The 20,664-nt window shown below is 43.1% G+C and overlaps 1 protein-coding gene across 2 annotated transcripts; it reads left to right on the forward strand.

Annotated features, from left to right (window-relative positions):
• The first annotated feature begins 3,161 nt into the window (after nt 1-3,161).
• Nucleotides 3,162-20,192, forward strand: cpox (coproporphyrinogen oxidase). Of its 2 annotated transcripts, none has more exons than XM_017725449.2 (8): nt 3,162-3,553; nt 4,206-4,410; nt 7,357-7,500; nt 9,000-9,110; nt 12,021-12,162; nt 13,161-13,379; nt 17,028-17,132; nt 18,534-20,192. In XM_017725449.2, the coding sequence occupies exons 1-8, from the start codon at nt 3,293-3,295 to the stop codon at nt 18,616-18,618; spliced, it is 1,272 nt and encodes a 423-aa protein (XP_017580938.1). In that variant the 5' UTR covers nt 3,162-3,292; the 3' UTR covers nt 18,619-20,192. The 2 variants fall into 2 exon arrangements, with proteins under 2 accessions (XP_017580938.1, XP_017580939.1); XM_017725450.2 differs by having other exon boundaries at nt 3,293-3,553; nt 4,209-4,410.
• Nucleotides 20,193-20,664: the final 472 nt, after the last annotated feature.

Below are 20,664 nucleotides of genomic sequence, written 5' to 3' on the forward strand. Positions count from 1 at the left end.
CCTGTGTAAAATGATCAAATTGTAAGACTCTCTGGATAAGAGCGTCTGCCAAATGCCGCAAATGTATATTTAGGCTGGTCTTTGCTGAATCCTATTGTGATTGTGTAACTGTATAAATAAAAAATAAAATAAAATAATAAACTCTGGCGTCGACTCAGATTCCAACTGATGGGCAACGATTGGTATTTTGTGAATCCAAAAACCTAAAATTAGTAAAGCAGATCTGCCCAAATAAAACAAATACTTAAGCAGCAGAACCCGAGAGGGAGTGTGTTAATGTGAAATAACATCCCGGCTGTGATCTGGTGGCCGTAGATCATCACAGCCGTGATGTTATTGGTGATAACTCCCTCCTCGAGTGCTCTACTGCTTTAATACAGTGAAATAAATACAGTAAGAAGTTAATAAACTGGCCGTGAACGCCGCGTTGAATATGTTTTAATGTTCAGCTCCTTCACCAAATTATAGCTCCTTAACCAGCAGCTTGTTGCTACGTCAGAGTAACGAGCTCCGCCCACTCGCTGCTGCCCCAATATCAGGTTCAGCTCAGCTTGGTCAGTTTCTCCAGATCAGTATTAATGTTGTTTTGTTCCAGCCGGTCTGTAAAGCTTCTTACAGCCCGTTTAGTTTGGCGAATGGTGTTGGGTTCATTTCTGGCTGATTCCAGGTTGTTCAGCTGATCTTCTGTCACAGCTGCCGACTGAAAAGCTGCTCAGTGGTGACGACGGTTTGGGAATTTAGTGTCGTCTCGTCTTCAGAGTCGGACCAAATCGGCTGTCGGTCAGATGTGATCTTAACAGTGTCCGTTTTCTGTTTGGGGCAAAGTAAGAAGTAAAAACGTTCAAATGGCTCGAGTGTCTCCTACAGCTGTCAAAGTCGTTGCTTAGCAACAGCGTCTCAGCGGAGTGATACAGTGTTGGTGAAAAACCTGTGATGTTATGGTGAAACAACAGCACAGTTAGAGCACCTCTCAACCAATCAGCTCGCGTGGCCGGAACTAACTGGTGTATAAGATGGGATAATACACAATTACCATAGACATATTTAAGACAGTACTATTGTACAGAGGCCAACATATTGTACATTGCTATAGAGCAGCGTTATACAGCATTATAGATCTCTTAAAGTGTCTTCAGACACTACAGACCTTCATTATAATCCCAAACGGCTCTCTGTAGTAAACTTGGCTGTAGAAGCCATTATTTTACGTAGTGCGCTGTATATGAAGGCTCGATTTCAAACCACTCCCTGTTCCCTATATAGTGCACTACGTAGGTCTCAAAATAAACCTTTTACAACCTTTTACAGCCAAATAACACAGTGTGTCCTGCAGGGAGGCAATTTGGGATACAGCCGCTGGTTTGTTCAGGTCACTCACTTCCCTGCCATAGAAAGTAAAGTTACTCTGTAGGGAACTAGGGGTGAATTTGGGACACAGCCGTCTGTTTTTTGTTAAACAATACGATCACAAAGGAAAAAAATCAAACCAAACACATTCAGTGTGCGTCTGTGTCAGACAGAGTGCAGGAGATCGCAGTGCCTTTTCACAGGAAGCCAATTAACCTAAACATCTTGCTTATAATCCCAGATTAGCACCATTTCCTGAGCCTTGTAACCATTTTACATAATATGCAGAACCTTTAGCCTCATTTAGAGTTGGCCTGCATGTCAACATGTAGCACTGATTTTCTCATTGAGGCAAATAAATATTAATACATGTAAAGAAATCACAAAACAAACACCGTTTTAAGGCCCATGTCGGTCAGTTTTCCTCACTTTTTAAAATAAAAGAGTTTGTTCTAATATGCAGATACTGACCATTCCCTCCCCAGGCTGGAAACTAAGGCTGTTTTTGTGATGTCGCAAAAAAACGACTTTTTTACAGATATCCACCCATTCTGCTTAGCCCCGCCCATTCACTCCAACACTAAGAGGAGTGTCTGAGAGGACAACACAGGGCAGCCCATCTGAACAGGCACAGACTCTTAAAACACGCGTTAAAAACAACACATCCTGTCTCTGATTAGACGCATCAGCGTGATCAGTGGGAGACGACACAGTCTGTGTTCATTTAGATATTTCTATATCCAGCTACACGTTTTGGGCTGCTTTCAACACAGAATGACTGGATAGTGTAGTGGGTAACACCTCTGCCTTCTGTGCTGTAGACTGGGGTTCAATCCCCCACCTGGGTAAGCCCCCTACACTATACCAATAAGAGTCCTTGGGCAAGACGCCTAACACTGCCTTCAACCCCTGTGTGAAATGATCAAATTGTAGATTGCTCTGGATAAGAGCGTCAGCCAAATGGTGTAAATTTAATATGAGGACATCAGTGAAGTAAAAATGAATTATGAATGATTTCTGGTACATAAAACCCACAGGACCTCTGAGTACAGAGCCCCTAAAGAGCTTCTGCAACCCCCCTCCCATATAGAATATATATATATCTGTCTAGATATGTGTGTGTGTGTGTGTGCGCATCACCAAATGGAGCCCTGCTGGGCTGTATAAATAAAAATAATGCATGGCCATGTCTTCTTAACAAGTGGGAACAAGATCCTAATCATCTCATTCCAGTGGCCACGACTTAGTAAAGTTGCAATCTTGTTCCCATGCCTTACTTAATCATCACGACTTAATCATCTCATTCCCATGCCTTACTCGCGGCTACACATTAGGATCTTGTTCCCACTTGTTAAGAAGGCGTGGCCACGCATTATTTTTATTTATACAGGATGTCACCAGGGCGGCTCCAAAACTTAGTAAGGTGTGGGAGCCAGAAAATGAAGTCAATCGTCTTTGTTAGGTGTGACAATGCCTTGACCACAGCTTAATAAGGCATGGTCTCGTTCCCACATCGTACTAAGTTGTGGCCACGACTTAATGATCTCATTCCCACACCTTACTAACTCGTAGCCATGCTTTAGGATCTCGTTCCCACTGATTATTTTACTTATACAGGATGCCACCAGCAGAGCTCCGTAGGCGTTCCCTCACAAATGTTTATTTATCTGCAAGGACATGCAAAACCTTTGCGAGGGAACGCAATGTCCTTACCTCTGGTTTGAGGGCTTTATTGGCCAGTTAAGAAAAACGATACTGGAAGAACTCCATTTCCCATCATGCAGCTCTACGCCGAGCATGCGCAGAACGCTAGCGAAAAGTCACTCCTCCGAAAGTGGAACGCGAGACAGATACGTGCAAAATTACACGAGTGTCTGGAAGTGTGTCCGTCTTAAAGAGGCGCGGGACGTGTGGACAGGGTCATTTGGGCTTTAAAGCCGAAGGCATGTCTTCGTTTGTCTTGTACACCTTAAGCAGGGCACTGCGGTCCGCGGCGCGGCTGGGCACGGCGGGTAAAGCGGACGTAGCCTCGGTTCCGTGGAGGTCCAGGGCTGTGGGCAGCAGACACTTGTCATATGGGAGGACAGTGAATGGACCCAGGGTGGTCTGGGTGGCCGGGGGAGCCGCGGCGGTGGCTGGAGTCGCAGCGGCCGCGTTCAGTCACTTTCAGCGGGCTGAGATGGCGACCAGGACGGGGGTCGTGAAGGTAGAGCTTCGCGTTCAGTGGATGTGGATGCTTTATTACCTTCTGCGACTGTTTTGGGCTCGTTTGTGTTGTTTTGTGCTGTTCTGTGTTGTCACTTTAAAAAAGATGGTTCTTCAAGGGTTCTTTAGTAAAGGGAATGGTTCCATTTAGAACCACGAGTCCTGTTTCATGCTGGAAGGGTTCTTTGCACGGGGAAGGGTTTCTTCAGATTGATAGAGAATGTGTTGTATATGCTTCTATATAGAACCTTCTTAATGGAAATGGTTCTGTATAGCACCAAAAAGGGCTTTGCTGACACTGTAACAACAGCAGAACACTTTTTGGTGACCTATAGAAAACAGGTTCTAGATAGAGAAGGTGTTGTATATGGTTCTATCAGTCTGAGGAAGACGTTAATCATGAAATGGTTCTGTATAATTCTTGCTTCTAACTTGCACCATTGTCTTCTGAAGAACCCTTGAAGAACCATCTTTTTAAGTGTAGGGCTGTGCGATATTAATCAAATTCCATATTGCGATAAATCCCGATATTTTCCAAACCTTTCGTGGTATCGGCTGATGAATAAGATAACATTAATAAGGTTAATGAACCTTCTCTTCCCGAGTACGGATGAAAGCACATTCCTAAGAGGGATTTTGATTCTGATTGCGAGGAGGACGAGAAGGGCGACGTTGCCGAGCGGTGCAAGGCGTTCATGTCTCCGCCGGTCACCTCCGTGGAGCAGCTGGAGAAGAAGAAAGGAGAGATGAGCTCCCGGATGGAGATGCTGATCATGCAGACGCAGGCTGAGTTCTGCCGGGCGCTGGAGGAAGTGGACGGTGGGAAGTTCAGGGTGGACCGCTGGAGCCGAGAGGAAGGTGAGGAACACAACCTCACGTTAGTGAATTCACATGGGAGATTTGTCTCCGCCTTAGTGTGCCTTTCTAAAAGCCTTTCATCTGCTTTACAGGTTGAAAGATCAAAGAAAAAAGATGTTTTACTCTGAAGCAGGAAAGAAATTTGTGTTGAGTAAAGAACAAAAACTTTAGTTGAGTTTAAAAGATGAAACCAAAAGCCAAACACGAACACTACAGTGCTAAAAATGTAGTAATATATATATAATCATATAAACATATAATGCATATTGACACCTGCGTCCATTTATTTCTGTACTCCATTTCACATTTTAAGGCATTTGGCAGATGTTCTTATCCAGAGCGACTTACAGTTTGATCATTTTACACAGGGAGGTGAAGGAAGTGTTGGGAGTCTTGCCCAAGGACTCTTATTGCTGTAGTGTAGGGCGTTTACCCAGGTGGGGACCTCAGTCTACAGTGCAGAAGGCAGCAGTGTTATCCACTACACTACACCAGTCTACTCCAGACGTTGTCCCATAGCAGCACTTCTAAAGATTAGTTTTTTTGGCCCCCCAGTAAAGTCATATTTACATGCCAGAGATTCCCGCACATTAAAATGTATTGAAACTATACTTTACTATTACAATAAGGTGATGCTTCCCTACAGCTGTACAGCACAATATATCAACGCAATAAAACCTTGTATCCGCAATATAGCAACTTGTACAGGAGAAAGAAAAAGACCTTCTTAATATTCAATAGAAGTGAAATGAATCAGTTATTTATAGTTTTTCTGTTCATTATGAAAGTTTAACAGATTATAAAGGGCAGCTGCTGTTTTCAAATTCTGTAAATGGAAAGTTTTATTTATTTATTTTTTATTCCGACAGCAATTTACACAGAACTGTATATCGCTTGTCGAGAAAAGGGTACGTTTATAGAAGGGGGGGGGGGGGCGGGACAAGTTACTTTTAATGTAAGTCAATAGAACCAGAGTCCCCCCCCCCCCCCCGAGTCATTTTGAGTCGTTTCTTTTAGTCCATTCATCCTGAAATTTACATACAGCGTGAAGAACAAGAGGCATTTCAAACTGAAAAACATCAAAAACGGAGATACGAGTGATCTACAGAATTATAGGCAGAAATCTGGATGCAGATAATACTAAAGAAGGAGGTATTAATATTATTAGATGGGAATAAACATGCATGTGTACAAATAAACATAAATATGCATAAACAGTGAATAAATGAGCATCATGTAGGGTAGATTTCTGAATGGAACCAAGACTCAACATTAAAAGCCCCCTAAGAGCATAAGGAAGAACCTTCATAGTGCAGTTAGGATGTTCTGCCTTGAGCGGGTGCCCACTGCTCACCAGCCTTCTGGACCGGCTTGACCACCATTGAGCTTCTTGCTGTACAACGCTGTGCAGTCCTCACCATCAGATGCTGCTGCTGCCACTGCAAATCATAGACTAATTAACCGGTGCCCACCTGTTTTCCCACTTTGTACAAGAATATTTTATACTAACAATGTTTGCTGTCCAGTGTCGAACAGAGGAGGGTGGGTTCCCCTTCTGAGTTTTGGTTCCTCTCAGTGTTTCTTCCTCTTTAGGGAGCTTTTCCTTGCCACTGCCCCCGCTGGCGACGCTCATGGGGGCTCGGACCCGGATTTTTTGTGACAACACCTGCTTGCTTGCTTCTCCTTTACATTGACTTTAGTTGTAGTGCGTTAGTAATTTCACAAGAGGCAGCGTGGTCAGGGGTCATGGTCCAAAGTTCTGCTTGATACATGTTCAAGTTCAGATCTTCAAACAACAGTTGCTCTTATACCCACTAAGTCCAGCATGAATGACAGAAGGATTGTGCTATAAGTTTCCTCACACTGTACTCAAGACTGCCATTGTTAAGAAAAGGCCTGTAGTGAATAAGAAGCACTTTGAAATCGCATCTAATTGGTGATGCATGTTGTCACTGTGTTGGGTAATAATGACACAAGTCCCTGTAAATGGCTTCTTTATACCCATTGTCTTGTGTAATGACACCAGTTTCTGTAGCGATTTCAGCCGCTTTAAAGAGAAATTCCACCAACTTTCCAAAATTCCTGTGTAATTCAACTACTGAGGTGTAAACACAGTCTTTCAGAGTGGTCTGATGTGAAATGGTTGATTGTGAGAAACTTGGATTTCTTTACAGTGGTGGTGATAGGAACCAGGGGTCACAATGTCTGCAACACAAATATAGCCTTTTTATTTATTATCCAAAGCCACACATGAACCTACATGAGTTTTCTGAGTTTTATATGTAACGTTGATGAAGGCAAAATAGTAGTTAATAGTACTTAATCATAAAGTGCATTTTCTTTCTATTATGCCTTACAACACCCTGTATTGATATAATACATGCACTTTTATGAATAGATTTTGGCCTAAACATATTATTGTATTCATGTAGTCACTTTCTGTGAGGAGCTTTTAGAGGTGGACGTCTGGTTCCTATCACCACCACTGTGAACAGTTCTGACTCTGTAAGTTTCACTAGAACAGAGCGTTTCACACCAAACCGCTCTGAATGACTTTGTTTATCTTAATGATTTGGTGGCATTGTCCTTTAAGGTGCACCCACTGCTAATACGTGATCAAATGCGCACTCATGTGGCCACACATGAGCCATACTAGTGCCAAGTGTGTGGTATAAAGCCCCCATCGTTGGGCTGTGGAGCAGTGGAGCTGAGTTCTCTGGAGTGATGGAGCTCCATCCAATAACTTTGGGATGAGCTGGAGTACCTCCAACATCTAGTGTAAAGACATTTCAGAAGAGAAGAGGCTGTTATTGCATCAAAGGAGGACAACCTCACTATTAATCCTCTTCATTTCAGAAGAAACGGTGAATGACTAGAAAGGTGCTCGTATCATCAGAAAGACTCGTATCATCTACTGAAGCCCTGTAAATGGTCTGTGTGTTACAGGTGGTGGGGGGATCAGCTGCGTGATGCAGGATGGTAAGGTGTTTGAGAAGGCCGGAGTGAACGTGTCTGTCGTGTCCGGCTACCTGACAGAGGAAGCAGCCAAGCAGATGCGCAGCCGTGGAAAAGTGCTGAAAGGGAAAGATGGTGAGCCAGCGATGTCCTGCTCATTCTCTTATCCATAGTGTTAAATCGCAATTCCATCATTTCTGTAGGGGTTTGGATGTAAACAGAGAGATTCGATTTGATGTGAACTGGTTCAGATGTCTTTACAGTGGTGGTGATAGGAACCAGGCATCACCATGACTACAACACAAATAGAGTTCACTATCCAGGACCACCAGAGAACCTACATGAGTCTTCTGAGTTTATATGGAATGTTCGTGATGGAGAAAATGTTGTAAAGGCCAAAATCTTCTCAACACTACTATAAACACTATATTTAGGCATCAGGCAGTGAATTCATAGCCATTTCACGTAGGAACTTTCTGTGAGGAGCTTTTAGAGGTGGACGTCTGGTTCCTATCACCACCACTGTGAACAGTTCTGACTTGGTGAGTTTCTCTAGAGTTGGAGTTTCACACCAAACCGCTCTGAACCGCCCTGTTTACACCTGAACCGTTTAATTATAAGTGAATTAGAAAAAAAGAATCGGTGGTCTCTCTTAACCTTTTCAATCCATTGAGACCACCGGTGGTTCCAAACCGCTCTTGGTCATGTCCTTCATAACGTTCATATTCCATAAGCTCCATTCAGAAGCTGGGCGTCGTGTGAGGCTGTAGCTCTTCTCTCCAGTCTAATAGACGGTGACGTCATTTTAAACCCTTATAATAAAAGAAGCTGAACTTTGTTTTTCTACTGAAAGTCGACCCGTTTTTCCCCAAATCTGGGCTCTAAACTATAAACAGACGGCGTCTCTTCAGTGATCTGCTCTGGAATCATCACTTTTAGAAAACAACACAAAGAGCGGTGGAGATTTTTGGCTTTCAGCAGTAAATTATAAGCATATAGTGACATGTGGAGATCAGAAAACACACGTTCTGTTCATTTGAGGGGCTTTTACAAAATAAATAAATAAAATAAAAATTTACATTTATTTCATGCAGTGACTGAATAATTTTCCTTATTATTTGTTCACGAAAATTCAGATGGACAAACCAAAATATATATTGAGTGAGGGAGGGAGCATTTGTTAGCTACATTAGCCTTCTAGCTTCAGAGCTAAGACTAAAGAAGCAGACTACAGACACCAAACATGTCGTGGCTGATCACCCACATGTGGTGTAAGGGTGGTAGTTTGGTTTTTCTGTGCCAGGTTATTGCTTTAGTCTCAGGATTGTTGGTATTGCTCAAGCCACAGGGCTGATATTTAGTAAGGCTTTGTTCCACAGACTGGAACCCACTCACCCACTCCTTTCCTCTGAAACTCTCTTTTTTGTGTGAAACGGTGTCAAACTTCAGGGACAGTAAACGCCTCCACCCCGAGAAGAACTTTATTCTTTATTGGAATGTCGTCTTTGATGTTCCGCATGTGTCTCGTATATCAGTTTCTCTGTAAATTGGATTTGGCTGAGCTGCGATGTCTCTACGTGACTCTGGCGGCGTTCTGTCCATCTAACCGTTTTCTCTTTATCTCTTCGTCACAGGGAAGCTGCCGTTCATCGCGATGGGCGTCAGCTCAGTCATCCACCCCAAAAACCCCCACATTCCCACAGTGCACTTCAACTACAGATACTTTGAGATTGAGGAGGAGGACGGTGAGGGAGTTTTGCCGTCACTGGTCATTATGAGGATCTCTGGAAACAGATGCTGTTATCTGTTAACCACACCCATCTCTCTCTCTCTCTCTCTCTCTCTCTCTCTCTCTCTCTCTCTCTCTCTCATTGCCTGTCTCTCTCTTTCTCTCTCTCTCTCTCTCTCTCTCTCTCTCTCTCTCTCTCTCTCTCTCTCTCTCTCTCTCTCTCTCTCTCTCCCCTCATTGCCTGTCTCTCTCTCTCTCTCTCCCCTCATTGCCTGTCTCTCTCTCTCTCTCTCCCCTCATTGCCTGTCTCTCTCTCTCTCTCTCCCCTCATTGCCTGTCTCTCTCTCTCTCTCTCCCCTCATTGCCTGTCTCTCTCTCTCTCTCTCTCTCTCCCTCCCCCCTCATTGCCTGTCTCTCTCTTTCTCTCTCTCTCTCTCTCTCTCTCTCTCCCCTCATTGCCTGTCTCTCTCTCTCTCTCTCTCTCTCTCTCTCTCTCTCTCTCTCTCTCTCTCCCTCCCTCCCTCCCCCCTCATTGCCTGTCTCTCTCTTTCTCTCTCTCTCTCTCTCTCTCTCTCTCTCTCTCTCTCTCTCTCTCTCTCCCCTCATTGCCTGTCTCTCTCTCTCTCTCCCCTCATTGCCTGTCTCTCTCTCTCTCTCTCTCTCTCTCTCTCTCTCTCTCTCTCTCTCTCTCTCTCTCTCTCTCTCCCCCCTCATTGCCTGTCTCCCTCTCTCTCTCTCCCCTCATTGCCTGTCTCTCTCTCTCTCTCTCTCTCTCTCTCTCTCCTCATTGCCTGTCTCTCTCTCTCTCTCTCTCTCTCTCTCTCTCTCTCTCTCTCTCTCTCTCTCTCTCTCTCTCTCTCTCTCTCTCTCTCTCTCTCTCTCTCCCTCCCCCTCATTGCCTCTCTCTCCCCTCATTGCCTCTCTCTCTCTCTCTCTCTCTCTCTCTCTCTCTCTCTCTCTCTCTCTCTCTCTCTCTCTCTCTCTCTCTCTCTCTCCCCTCATTGCCCCTCTCTCTCTCTCTCTCTCTCTCTCTCTCTCTCTCTCCCCTCATTGCCTCTCTCTCTCTCTCTCTCTCTCTCTCTCTCTCTCTCTCTCCCCCCTCATTGCCTGTCTCTCTCTCTCTCTCTCTCTCTCTCCCCTCATTGCCTGTCTCTCTCTCTCTCTCTCTCTCTCTCTCTCTCTCTCTCTCTCTCTCTCTCTCTCTCTCTCTCTCTCTCTCTCTCTCTCTCTCCTCATTGCCTGTCTCTCTCTCTCTCTCTCTCTCTCTCTCTCTCTCTCTCTCTCTCTCTCTCTCTCTCCTCATTGCCTGTCTCTCTCTCTCTCTCTCTCTCTCTCTCTCTCTCTCTCTCTCTCTCTCTCTCTCTCTCTCCCCCCTCATTGCCTGTCTCTCTCTGTCTCTCTCTCCCCTCATTGCCTCTCTCTCTCTCTCTCTCTCTCTCGCTCTCTCTCTCTCGCGCCCCCCTCATTGCCTGTCTCTCTCTGTCTCTCTCTCCCCTCATTGCCTCTCTCTCTCTCTCTCTCTCTCTCTGTCTCTGTCTCTTTCTCGCTCTCTCTCTCTGTCTCTTTCTCGCTCTCTCTCTCTTTCTCGCGCTCTCTCTCTTTCTCTCTCTCCCTCTCTCTGTCTCTTTCTCGCTCTCTCTCTCTCTCCCCCCTCACTGCCTCTCTCTCCCTCTCTCTGTCTCTTTCTCGCTCTCTCTCTCTGTCTGTCTGTCTCTTTCTCTCTCTCTCTCTCTCTCCCCCTCCCCCTCACTGCCTCTCTCTGTCTGTCTCTGTCTCCCTTTCTCTCTGCCTCTATTTCTGTGTCTCTTGTTCTCTGTCTCTCTTTATTTGTCTCCGTTTCTCTCTCTGTCCTCTCTCTTGCTCTTCATTTATAAAGCTTTATTAACATCACATTTATTAACATTTATTAACATTTTATATAATGGCATCAGTTAAAAGGAAATTCATACAGCAGTATTGCAACAGTGGAAGTGGGTGTGGGTGTGGGTGTGGGGGGGGGGGGGGGGGGGGGGGGGGTGTGGGTGTGTGTGTTCTGAGTGCCATAGAAGAAACGCTTCTGGTTCCCTAAAGAAGCGTTTGTCACTTCACAGCTTTAAACATTCATGTAGAGTTTCTAGAAAGAACACCTAATTTGTTTCATTTACATTCTCATTTAAATACACATCTAATCTAGAAACAGACTTTTCTTAAGAACTTGTGGTTCTCTAAAGAACCACATTGGAAAAGTGTGAAGAAACCTTTAAATGCATTTAAACAACCTTCACATGATGTAATGTTCATGATGAAAAGACTGACTACTTAAGCGAATTAAGTAAAATTTTTAGAGCTTTTCAGTATCAGGGGTATTGAAGTGATTCAATCGGTACCAGACACTGTTTAAAAATTATGGTTCTTCAAGGGTTCTTTAGTAAAGAAATTAGGTCTATATAGAACCATAAACACTCGAAGAGCCCTTTGCATGATTGCATGAAGTGTTCTTTGCGTTGTTAAATGGCTGTTTTTCAGATTGGTGGAGAATCTGCTATAGACGGTTCTGTATAGCACCAAAAAGGGATCTTCTGTTGTTGTAATGTCAAGTCTGTAACAATAAAAGAACTCTTCTTGGTGCTATATATATATATATATATATAACCATCTACAGCAGATTCTCCATCAATCTGAAGAAAATTATCACAATGCAAAGAACCGTTCTTTGAGTGTTCATGGTTCTATATAGAACCCTTTAAGTGTGTACAGGTGTTGAATGTTGATACCCAGTGCTAGTCACTGCAGATTATATCAATTCCTAGAGGGAGTCCTGGAAGATACATAAGAATAAATAGATCATTAATGAATTAATCTCTCTCTCTCTCTCTCTCTCTCTCTCTCTCTCTCTCTCTCTCTCTCTCTCTCTCTCTCTCTCTCTCTCTCTCTCTCTCTCTCTCAGGCTCTAAGCAGTGGTGGTTTGGTGGGGGCACTGACCTCACTCCAGTTTACATTGACAAGGAGGACGCGGCCCTTTTCCACAGCGTCCTGCGGGAGGCGTGTGATAAACACCACCCGAAATACTATCCTGACTTTAAGAAGTGGTAGGACCCTCACGCTGCTGATTTGTGTGTGTGGATGGGTGTGTTTAGTGGTGTGAGTGCTGGGTGGATGCAGACTGTTCTACAGAGATAAGACAGTCCATTATTTCCAGCTGCAGTTGTGTGTCATTTAGATAGAATGAGGATACAGTGGGGTCGCAAGACACTGATCAGCCATAACAGTCTGACCACCTCCTTGTTTCTACACTCACTGTCCACTTTATCAGCTCCACTTACTGTATAGCTGCACTCTGTAGTTCTACAGTTACAGACTGTAGTCCATCTGTTTCTCTGATACTCTGTTACCCTGTTCTACAGTGGTCAGGACCCCCATGGACCCTCACAGAGCAGGTACTATTTGGGTGGTGGGTCATTCTCAGCACTGCAGAAACACTGACTTGGTGGTTGTGTCTTAGTGTGTGTTGTGCTGGTGTGAGTGGATCAGACAGACTGAGAATAGTCCACCAAACAATAATATCCAGCCAACAGCGTCCTGTGAGCAGGGTAAAAGGGGGCCAACAAAGTATCAGAGAAATGGAGATGGTTAATTTAAAGGGCTCATCAAAAGCATTTCATTGTCTGGAACGTTGTCTGAAACTAAGCTGAACAAGACAGTTTTACATTATGGCTGTGATGTCACGATGTGATGTCATGACTGCCCATTCAGCCTACAACAGTTTATGTTGGTGTGGAAAATATAAGAAAACTATTAAACGATGTGCTGTTCCTGGCTGTCAGGAAGCAAACGTATCATTGCGGCCTCCACAAGGCAGCCAATGAGAACAGAACTCATTTGCATGCGTCAGTCTTCAAGGCCCAGCCTGCTTTGTTTAATTCTTAAAGAGAGGTTGGAAAATACTCATGCGAGAATCACTCCATATTCAGTTTTGGCTCTTTTTGGCCCATAAAACCACACAAGTTACTATATTTAGAATTAACAGAGCAGTTCCTCACAGATTTGACCTAAAAATACCACAACGCACTTTTAAATCTCCCTCTAGGTGTGACCGTTACTTCTACGTCCGTCATCGTGGTGAGACGCGGGGCATCGGCGGAATTTTCTTTGATGACCTGGACTCTCCAAATCAAGAGGAGGTGTTTAGCTTTGTGAAGAGCTGTGCAAAAACTGTGGTGCCCTGCTACCTGCCCATCGTCCGAAAACACCTCAACGACTCCTTCACCCAGAAGGAGAAAGACTGGCAGCAAGTCAGACGCGGCAGGCAAGTTACAGATACACATATCTGGAAACGTCCGACAGCTTTTTAGTTACTCCATCACTCCAAATGAAGTGACACGTTTACTTGTATAAGCTGAATGACACTAAATCCGTTCCTGATACTCATCAATAAGTATCAGATGGCAGACGAGCTGTGTAGCTCAATAGCTAATAATCAGGTAATATTTATAAGGTATTAAAGTAAGCTGCTAGTTTACCTGCATGGCCAAGCTGCTGCACAACTACTGTAGTTACTCTCGCCCTGATTTGTCCGGTCAGGCTGTAGTTTAATTTCCTTGTACGTCCACATTTTTTGCCTAAGTATCAATGCATATGTGCATACGCCAAGTAGGTAGAGGCAAACCTTTATAAACCTAACTGCAGACCTATTGGAGCTGGATTAGTTTTAAATGAGGATGTGCTGTTTTAAATGAGCGATGACCGATGAGATCTGTGATTTTAATCCAGTACAAATCTGCCACGTATGTAGTTTTTTACAGTCTGGAGTGAATCCCCTCCATAATTCGCTGAACTCAGAGCTCCTTCCGTATTAGCAGCCCTGCATAAATCAATCTCAATGATGTAATAACAAAACTGGGTAAATGGACATGGGTGCAGTTTGACTTCGTATTCGCCGGCTTCTTGGCCAGATTTCCTGTTCCTTTGTAAATGTGGCTGCAGTTACAGGCACAAGGCAAATTCAAACAAGAAGCTGGTGAATGAGTAGCCAACTTCAGCTTAGTAGAAAATGCCACCTCCCTTTTTCTTTTTTATGACCCGAAGTCTAAAACCTAGAATGGAGCTCAGTTTCACCATTTTCAGTAATCAAGTTCAATACAACACTGAATGTGTGTGTGTGTGTGTGTGTGTACAGGGTGAGTCAAAAGTCACAGGACATGTTATTTTATTTTTTATTTCATTATCGACTTTTATCTCTGGGGTCATCTCAAACAAATTGTGTATGCTGAGAAAATCCGCAACAAACACCAACTTCAGCACCGCATCATTGAGGCTGATCATTGTGACAGCATAAAAAAAAATAAAACTGTCCTGTGACTTTTGACTCACTCTGTGTGTGTGTGTGTGTGTGTGTGTGTGTGTGTGTGTGTGTGTGTGTGTGTGTGTGTGTGTGTGTCTCTATATATATATATATATATATATATATATATATATATATATATATATATAATAAATTTTACATGTGAAAAATTTTTTTGTTTATTTCTGGAAAAAAAAGTGATTTAATTGCAAATAAACAACAAAAAAGTAACATTGTTTTACTCATGAAACAAAAGATATGAACAAAAATGCGTATTATAATGGAGGAAAACGTTAGGACACCCTACCCTCTAAAAACTAGTGTTGCCCCCTTCGGCTGAAATAACTTTAGTGAGATGCTTCTTGTAGACATCTACCAATCTCTGACATCGATCTGAAGAAAGTTTGCCTCATTCCTCAGCGCAGAATTCTTTAAGCTGTGAGATGTTTGAGGGGTTTCTTGCATGTACAGCCCGTTTTAAGTCACTCCACAGCATCTCAATGGGATCAAGATCCGGACTTTGACTTGGCCATTCCAGGATTCTCCACTTCTTAGTTTTCAGCCAGTCCTTGGTGGATTTACTGGTATGTTTTGGATCATTGTCATGTTGCAGGGTCCAGTTCCGCTTTCACATGTTCCTCATGCACCCTCTGATACACAGTAGAATTCATGGTGGATTCGATGATGGTAAGATGGCCAGGTCCTGCTGCAGCAAAGCATCCCCAAACCATGACACTCCCACCTCCATGCTTCACAGTTGGTATGAGGTTCTTTTCTGGGAATGCAGTATTTGGTCTACGCCAAACAGGTCTTCTGTTCTGGTGTCCAAATAACTCAATTTTAGACTCATCTGTCCAAAGAACATTATTCCAGAAGTCCTGGACTTTGTCTGCATTCTCTCTGGCAAACTTCAGTCTGGCCTTAATGTTTTTCTTTAGAGAGCAAAGGGTCTCCTCCTTGCACACCTCCCATGAAAGTTGAACTTGTGGAGTCTCTTTCTGATAGTTGAGTCTTGCACTTTCACATCAACAGTAGCAAGAGCCGTAGGTGCTGTAGGTTCTGTGATGAAACTTTAGGATTTTTCATGACTTCTTTTAGAATCTTACGGTCTGCTCTGGGGGTGAACTTGCTTGGACAGCCAGACCTGGTCATGGTCACAGTTGTTTTGAATGTCCTCCACTTGTAAACAATTTTCCGGATGGTGGAACGGCTGATGTCAAATTCTTTTGAGATCTTTTTAAATCTCTTACCAGACTCATAAGCAGCCACGGTCTTCTTTCTGAGGGCCTCTGGCAGCTCTTTGGATCTCACCATGGCGCTCACTCTCACTTCAGCAGTAAGGGACACACCAAACTGATTTTCTGAGGTTTAAATAGAGCAAACCTCATTCAGAACGCTGGGTAACGATGTTCTGATCATCTGCACCCGACGTGATACACCTGTGTGTGATCTTAACTATTTTAAGTGGGACAATATGTAGGGGTGTCCTAATTTATGCCTCACCAGAAATGGCTTTCTTTCTAAATAACATTTTACAGAAAATTGTAAAAAGGCCTTTCTTAATTTTTAATTGTTTAGTCATATTCCTTCAATCCCACAGTATTGTTAAAATTGATAGTAAATATCCACATGTCCAAATATGTTAAATATACAAGATTTCATAGGGTGTCCTAATTATTTGACATGACTGTGTGTATTATATATGTATAATATATATAGTGTGTGTATGTGTGTGGACCTGGGCTATTTGGGGTAATTTGGAAAAAGTATACAGATTCATTATCCCATACAGATCATGCATAGATTCCATTACTGGACCTCCTCTAGCAAAACTAATCCAGCTCCAATAGGGCTTATGATAACTAGCTAATTAAACAGTTGCACTATATTTTATAACAGTGTGTCTTTTTTATTGAATACAGCCTGAACAGAACATATTAATGTCAACAGGCTGCTAACCAGCTGCAGGCTGTACTGGTGATATCCAGAGACAGGCTTCAATTGAAACAGTTACTGTGAAACTACAACATATAAAGTAAATAAAATGTTATCTAAATGTTTGTTAAAAGCCTCTACTCTCCATGTTTAAGCGGTCATGTGTATATGCACACTTCCTGTCGCACATTCTGATGTCATGATCTGCAGACGGAAAAAATGAAACCTGATCTGACCGATCAAACTGAGCCACTTATCAATCCAGTTTTAGTCACATTCAAAACCAACTACAAATGTGGTTTGAATCCATTTGGGGGGAAAAGTCAGATTTCATGTGGCTTTTTGCTGTTCAGACTGCAGAAAATCTGCTGATTTGAGCTGCTGGACCTATTTTCCTGGCAAAATAGTTCTTTAAGATTTAGACTATATTTGAATGTTTTACAAACAGAGAAGAGGAAAAATCATATTTCATATCACGTCTGACAGCTTTACAGAAAACCAACTGTATCCCTGCTGTTGCACACCAACTAATGAGATGAGCGAGTTGCTTGGTGCTGGATGGTCAATGTTGCATGGAATAAATGCATATTTGGTTTGTTATTACAGTGTGTGTGTGTGTGTGTGTGTGTGTGTGTGTGTGTGTGTGTGTGTGTGTGTGTGTGTGTGTGTGTGTTGCAGATATGTGGAGTTTAACCTGGTATACGACCGTGGGGTGAAGTTCGGCCTCGCTACTCCAGGATCCAGAATAGAGAGCATCCTCATGTCTCTACCACTCACAGCAAGGTTAGTCATACGGTCTGAGTGTGAATGTCTAGATAAGCATTAATGTTCAGATTAAAACAACATAAGTGATAATGTATCACAGCACCTGGTCAGTCATCATGGATGCTGTTATTTCTGAAGACGTTTTATAAGAAACAATCAAACAAGACCTGTGTCTCAATACACAATACAAAACAACCCACAGATGTCTAAAGTTATCATTGTTATTCCACAATTATCATCATTATTATTATTGAGCTATTGTGCTATTCAGAAGACTTTAGTCACATAATTATTAGATTGTTCTTTATAGGGATGCACAACAAAATCACTTTAGTATCAACAGATAATGGCTTAACTATATTGTTATATATTATATGATTACACTACATGTCCAAAGGTTTGTGGACACCCCTTCTCATTAGTGAATTCGGCTGCACCCACTGCTTAAAACAGGTGTTCAAATACACACAGTTGGTATAATCTCTGAAGTAAAGCACTGACCAATGGAATGAGACACTCTAGAGCAGCTGCACATGAGCCAAAGGTCGCCATGCCCAATGTCAACATGCGCTAGAGGGGTATAAAGCCCCCCAGCACTGGGCTGTGGAGCAGTGGAACTGCGTTCTCTGGAGTGATGGAGCTCCATCCAACACCTTTGGATGAGTTAAGGTGACGTTTGTGATCCAAAACTAATCCAACATTAGTGCCTGATCTCTCTAATTATCTTGTGGCTGAATGCAATCAGATCCTCACAGCAGTGTCCCAGCATATATAAAGCCTTCCCAGAAGAGTAGAGGCTGTTACTGCAGCAACAGGAGCACAAACTCATTTTTTTAGTAGCCTTGGTTTTGAAAGACATACTGGATGAGCAGGTGTCCACAAACTTTTGGCCATATAGTGTATGTATCAACATGAGACAGATGTTTGGACTGATGTTGATGTTGGTTGATTAATTGTACTCCGTAATGGTTTTCACGTAGAGACACACACAGTCTGTATTGAAAGTTTAGAATCTGCACTTTCTCAACTTAAAAATGAATCATTTGAAACTCCCAGCATGCTTTTATGATCACTGGTGATAACTATGCTAAGTATGGCTCCGTTCACATTACCAGGCTGAAGTGGCACAGATCAGATTTTCTGCCCTGTTGTGACTCAGATCTGGTGTTTTCAGGGCTGTGTGGACGCAAATCTGATCTTTTCAAGTCCGGCCTGAGCCACTTTCATATGTGGTCCTAGATCGGATACGGATCTGATTTGTGGCCGTGCGACCTTAACGTGACGCTCCGATCGGAATTCATGTGTATTACATTAGGGCAAAAAATCGGATTTGTGCCACTTCAGCCGGGTAATATGAATGTAGCCCATGCCCATGAGTGTCTGTGAAGTACTTTTTTCTGAAATCGGTCCTCTTCTCAGGTGGGAGTACATGCACGAGCCACGCAAAGGCACCAAGGAAGCGGAGATGCTGGACGTTTTACGCAACCCTAAAGAGTGGATCTGAGAGAACATGCAGCCAGAGACACTGGCTTCATCCTGCTGCTGTGTAGTGCCAGTAAAGGGGATTTATAAGGTGGAAAAGCTCAGATAGCCCACTGGAACCGTCCGTGCCCCCCCCCTTAATGATTTAATTATTTTCTACTGAATTCTGAATCTGCTGTGAAAAATCACGATTCTTGCTTGTTTAAACGGACCACTGCTGCTTCTCTGCTGGCCTCTGTGGGGTGGCCGCTCTCTCCGGGGCTGCTGTCGGAGTTGCTGTGTTGTTTTTCTCTCAGGACGCGAGCGTTACCTGGAGACCAGCGAGTTTCTGCCTTGTCTAGGTTTCCATGCGCGACTGAGGACGTGCTTGCAGTCTGCTGCCTTACTAACTCGGCCTGATCGCGTGTGTTTATGGCCTTCTTGCTTTTTTTTGTAAGTGCTCTCTCTCGCTTCTTTAAAGGGCCCCCATATCATGGAAAACAAATTTTTTTTTTTTAATAAAAAGTTTGACTCTAGATTTAGTTTGTAAACACTGTTCCAAAAAGCATCCAGTCCACATTCGGCAGCTAAGCTGCGAAAACAGTCCGTTTTTGAATTCACTGCTTTTATGATGTCACAAAAACATACATAATACATGAGCTGTTACTACGATTGTTGTGTTGATGTTGTGTTGTGATCTTGAGCTAACAACTTTTATGTTGGGATCACAAGACAGTTGTCTTAAGATTGTTAGATAACACCTTTCATCTTGAGATCACAAGCTAAGTCATGATCTCAGAAAAACACATTTTATCTTGAGATCACGCATCATGATAACCAAGACCGCGCAAGATGACTAAGTTGTGATCTCAAAAGAAGAACTTTTAAAGACCACAATGTAATTCATTCATGATCTCGGGATAAAAAGTTATTCTTCTTTTGAGATCACGAGTCGTGATCTTAGGAAAACAACTTTATCTTGCGGTCACAAGATAAGTCATGATCTCTAGATAACTGCATTTATTCATAGACATTTACATGTGGGTCTTAAAGGCACAGGGACAAAAACAGTCTAAAGCGAACTAGACGAACACCATCGAACAAGCTGTTCTAGTGACTGATAAAGAACCCCCGGCCGCTGATTTGTGGAGTGGTCCAATCACAGTAAGCTGGACGTCTCCAAACAAAGGAAGCGGTGATGAGGATAAGCATCACATCGAACAAACTCATTTTGGACATCGTTTCTCTGTGATACATTTTATATCGAAGCTGCCGCCATGAAGAATGAAGGTTGGAAAATGGTTATATACAATTTGATCAACTTTTCTTGGTAAATAAAACCTCACGAATGCCATAAGTGGACCTGAGAGGAAGAGAAAAGAAAGGAAAAGGGCCCTTTCAGCCTTTTACTCCGAGCTTTGAGTGAGATTGCTGCTTGTTGCTTCCCTGCCTGTGTTTTGGTTTGTCCTCTTCAGCTTCTTTCACTTCTGTTTATCTGCTGTACTTCCAGCTGTTTTCCTTCAAACAAAGCCACTATATAAACACATGAATTGCCTGTATAGCTTAATCTGAATTTTGTATTGACAAAGACATTAAAGTATCTTTTGTAACACTATATTTAAGCAGTAGTGTATTGATTTCATGCAAATCTAACAGCTGGGAGTGTGGAAGCGTATTGTTGTAAAGGGTAGAGCAGCTCGTTGAGCTGTGATGGACTCAATGAGCTCAGTGACTAGACGACACCTCATTTGTGGAGCTGAAAATGAGTCACTGCATCCCTGAAAGCTTTTCAAAACAGAGTAGATTCTCATGTGCGCCGATTTGAGACTGGACAGCTTTCAGGTCTTGGGTTGAACTGGACAGCATGTAGTCTTGATAATCTCCCATTAAGAACCTGGTCGAAGATGATTATCTGAGATCTAATCTACGTTTGAGAGCACCTGCAGCTTTTTCTGTGCTGGAATTTGTATTGCACCTTTTAGAAAATGAATGACGGAAGTTTGAATATGTACAACACTGTGCAAAAGTCAGAGACCAACCTGGATTCAAGAATGTCTGAAGAAACTTGGAGCAATGACGGACCAACCCA

Source organism: Pygocentrus nattereri, chromosome 28, assembly GCF_015220715.1.
Source record: "Pygocentrus nattereri isolate fPygNat1 chromosome 28, fPygNat1.pri, whole genome shotgun sequence".
NCBI classification, from domain to species: Eukaryota; Metazoa; Chordata; class Actinopteri; order Characiformes; family Serrasalmidae; genus Pygocentrus; species Pygocentrus nattereri.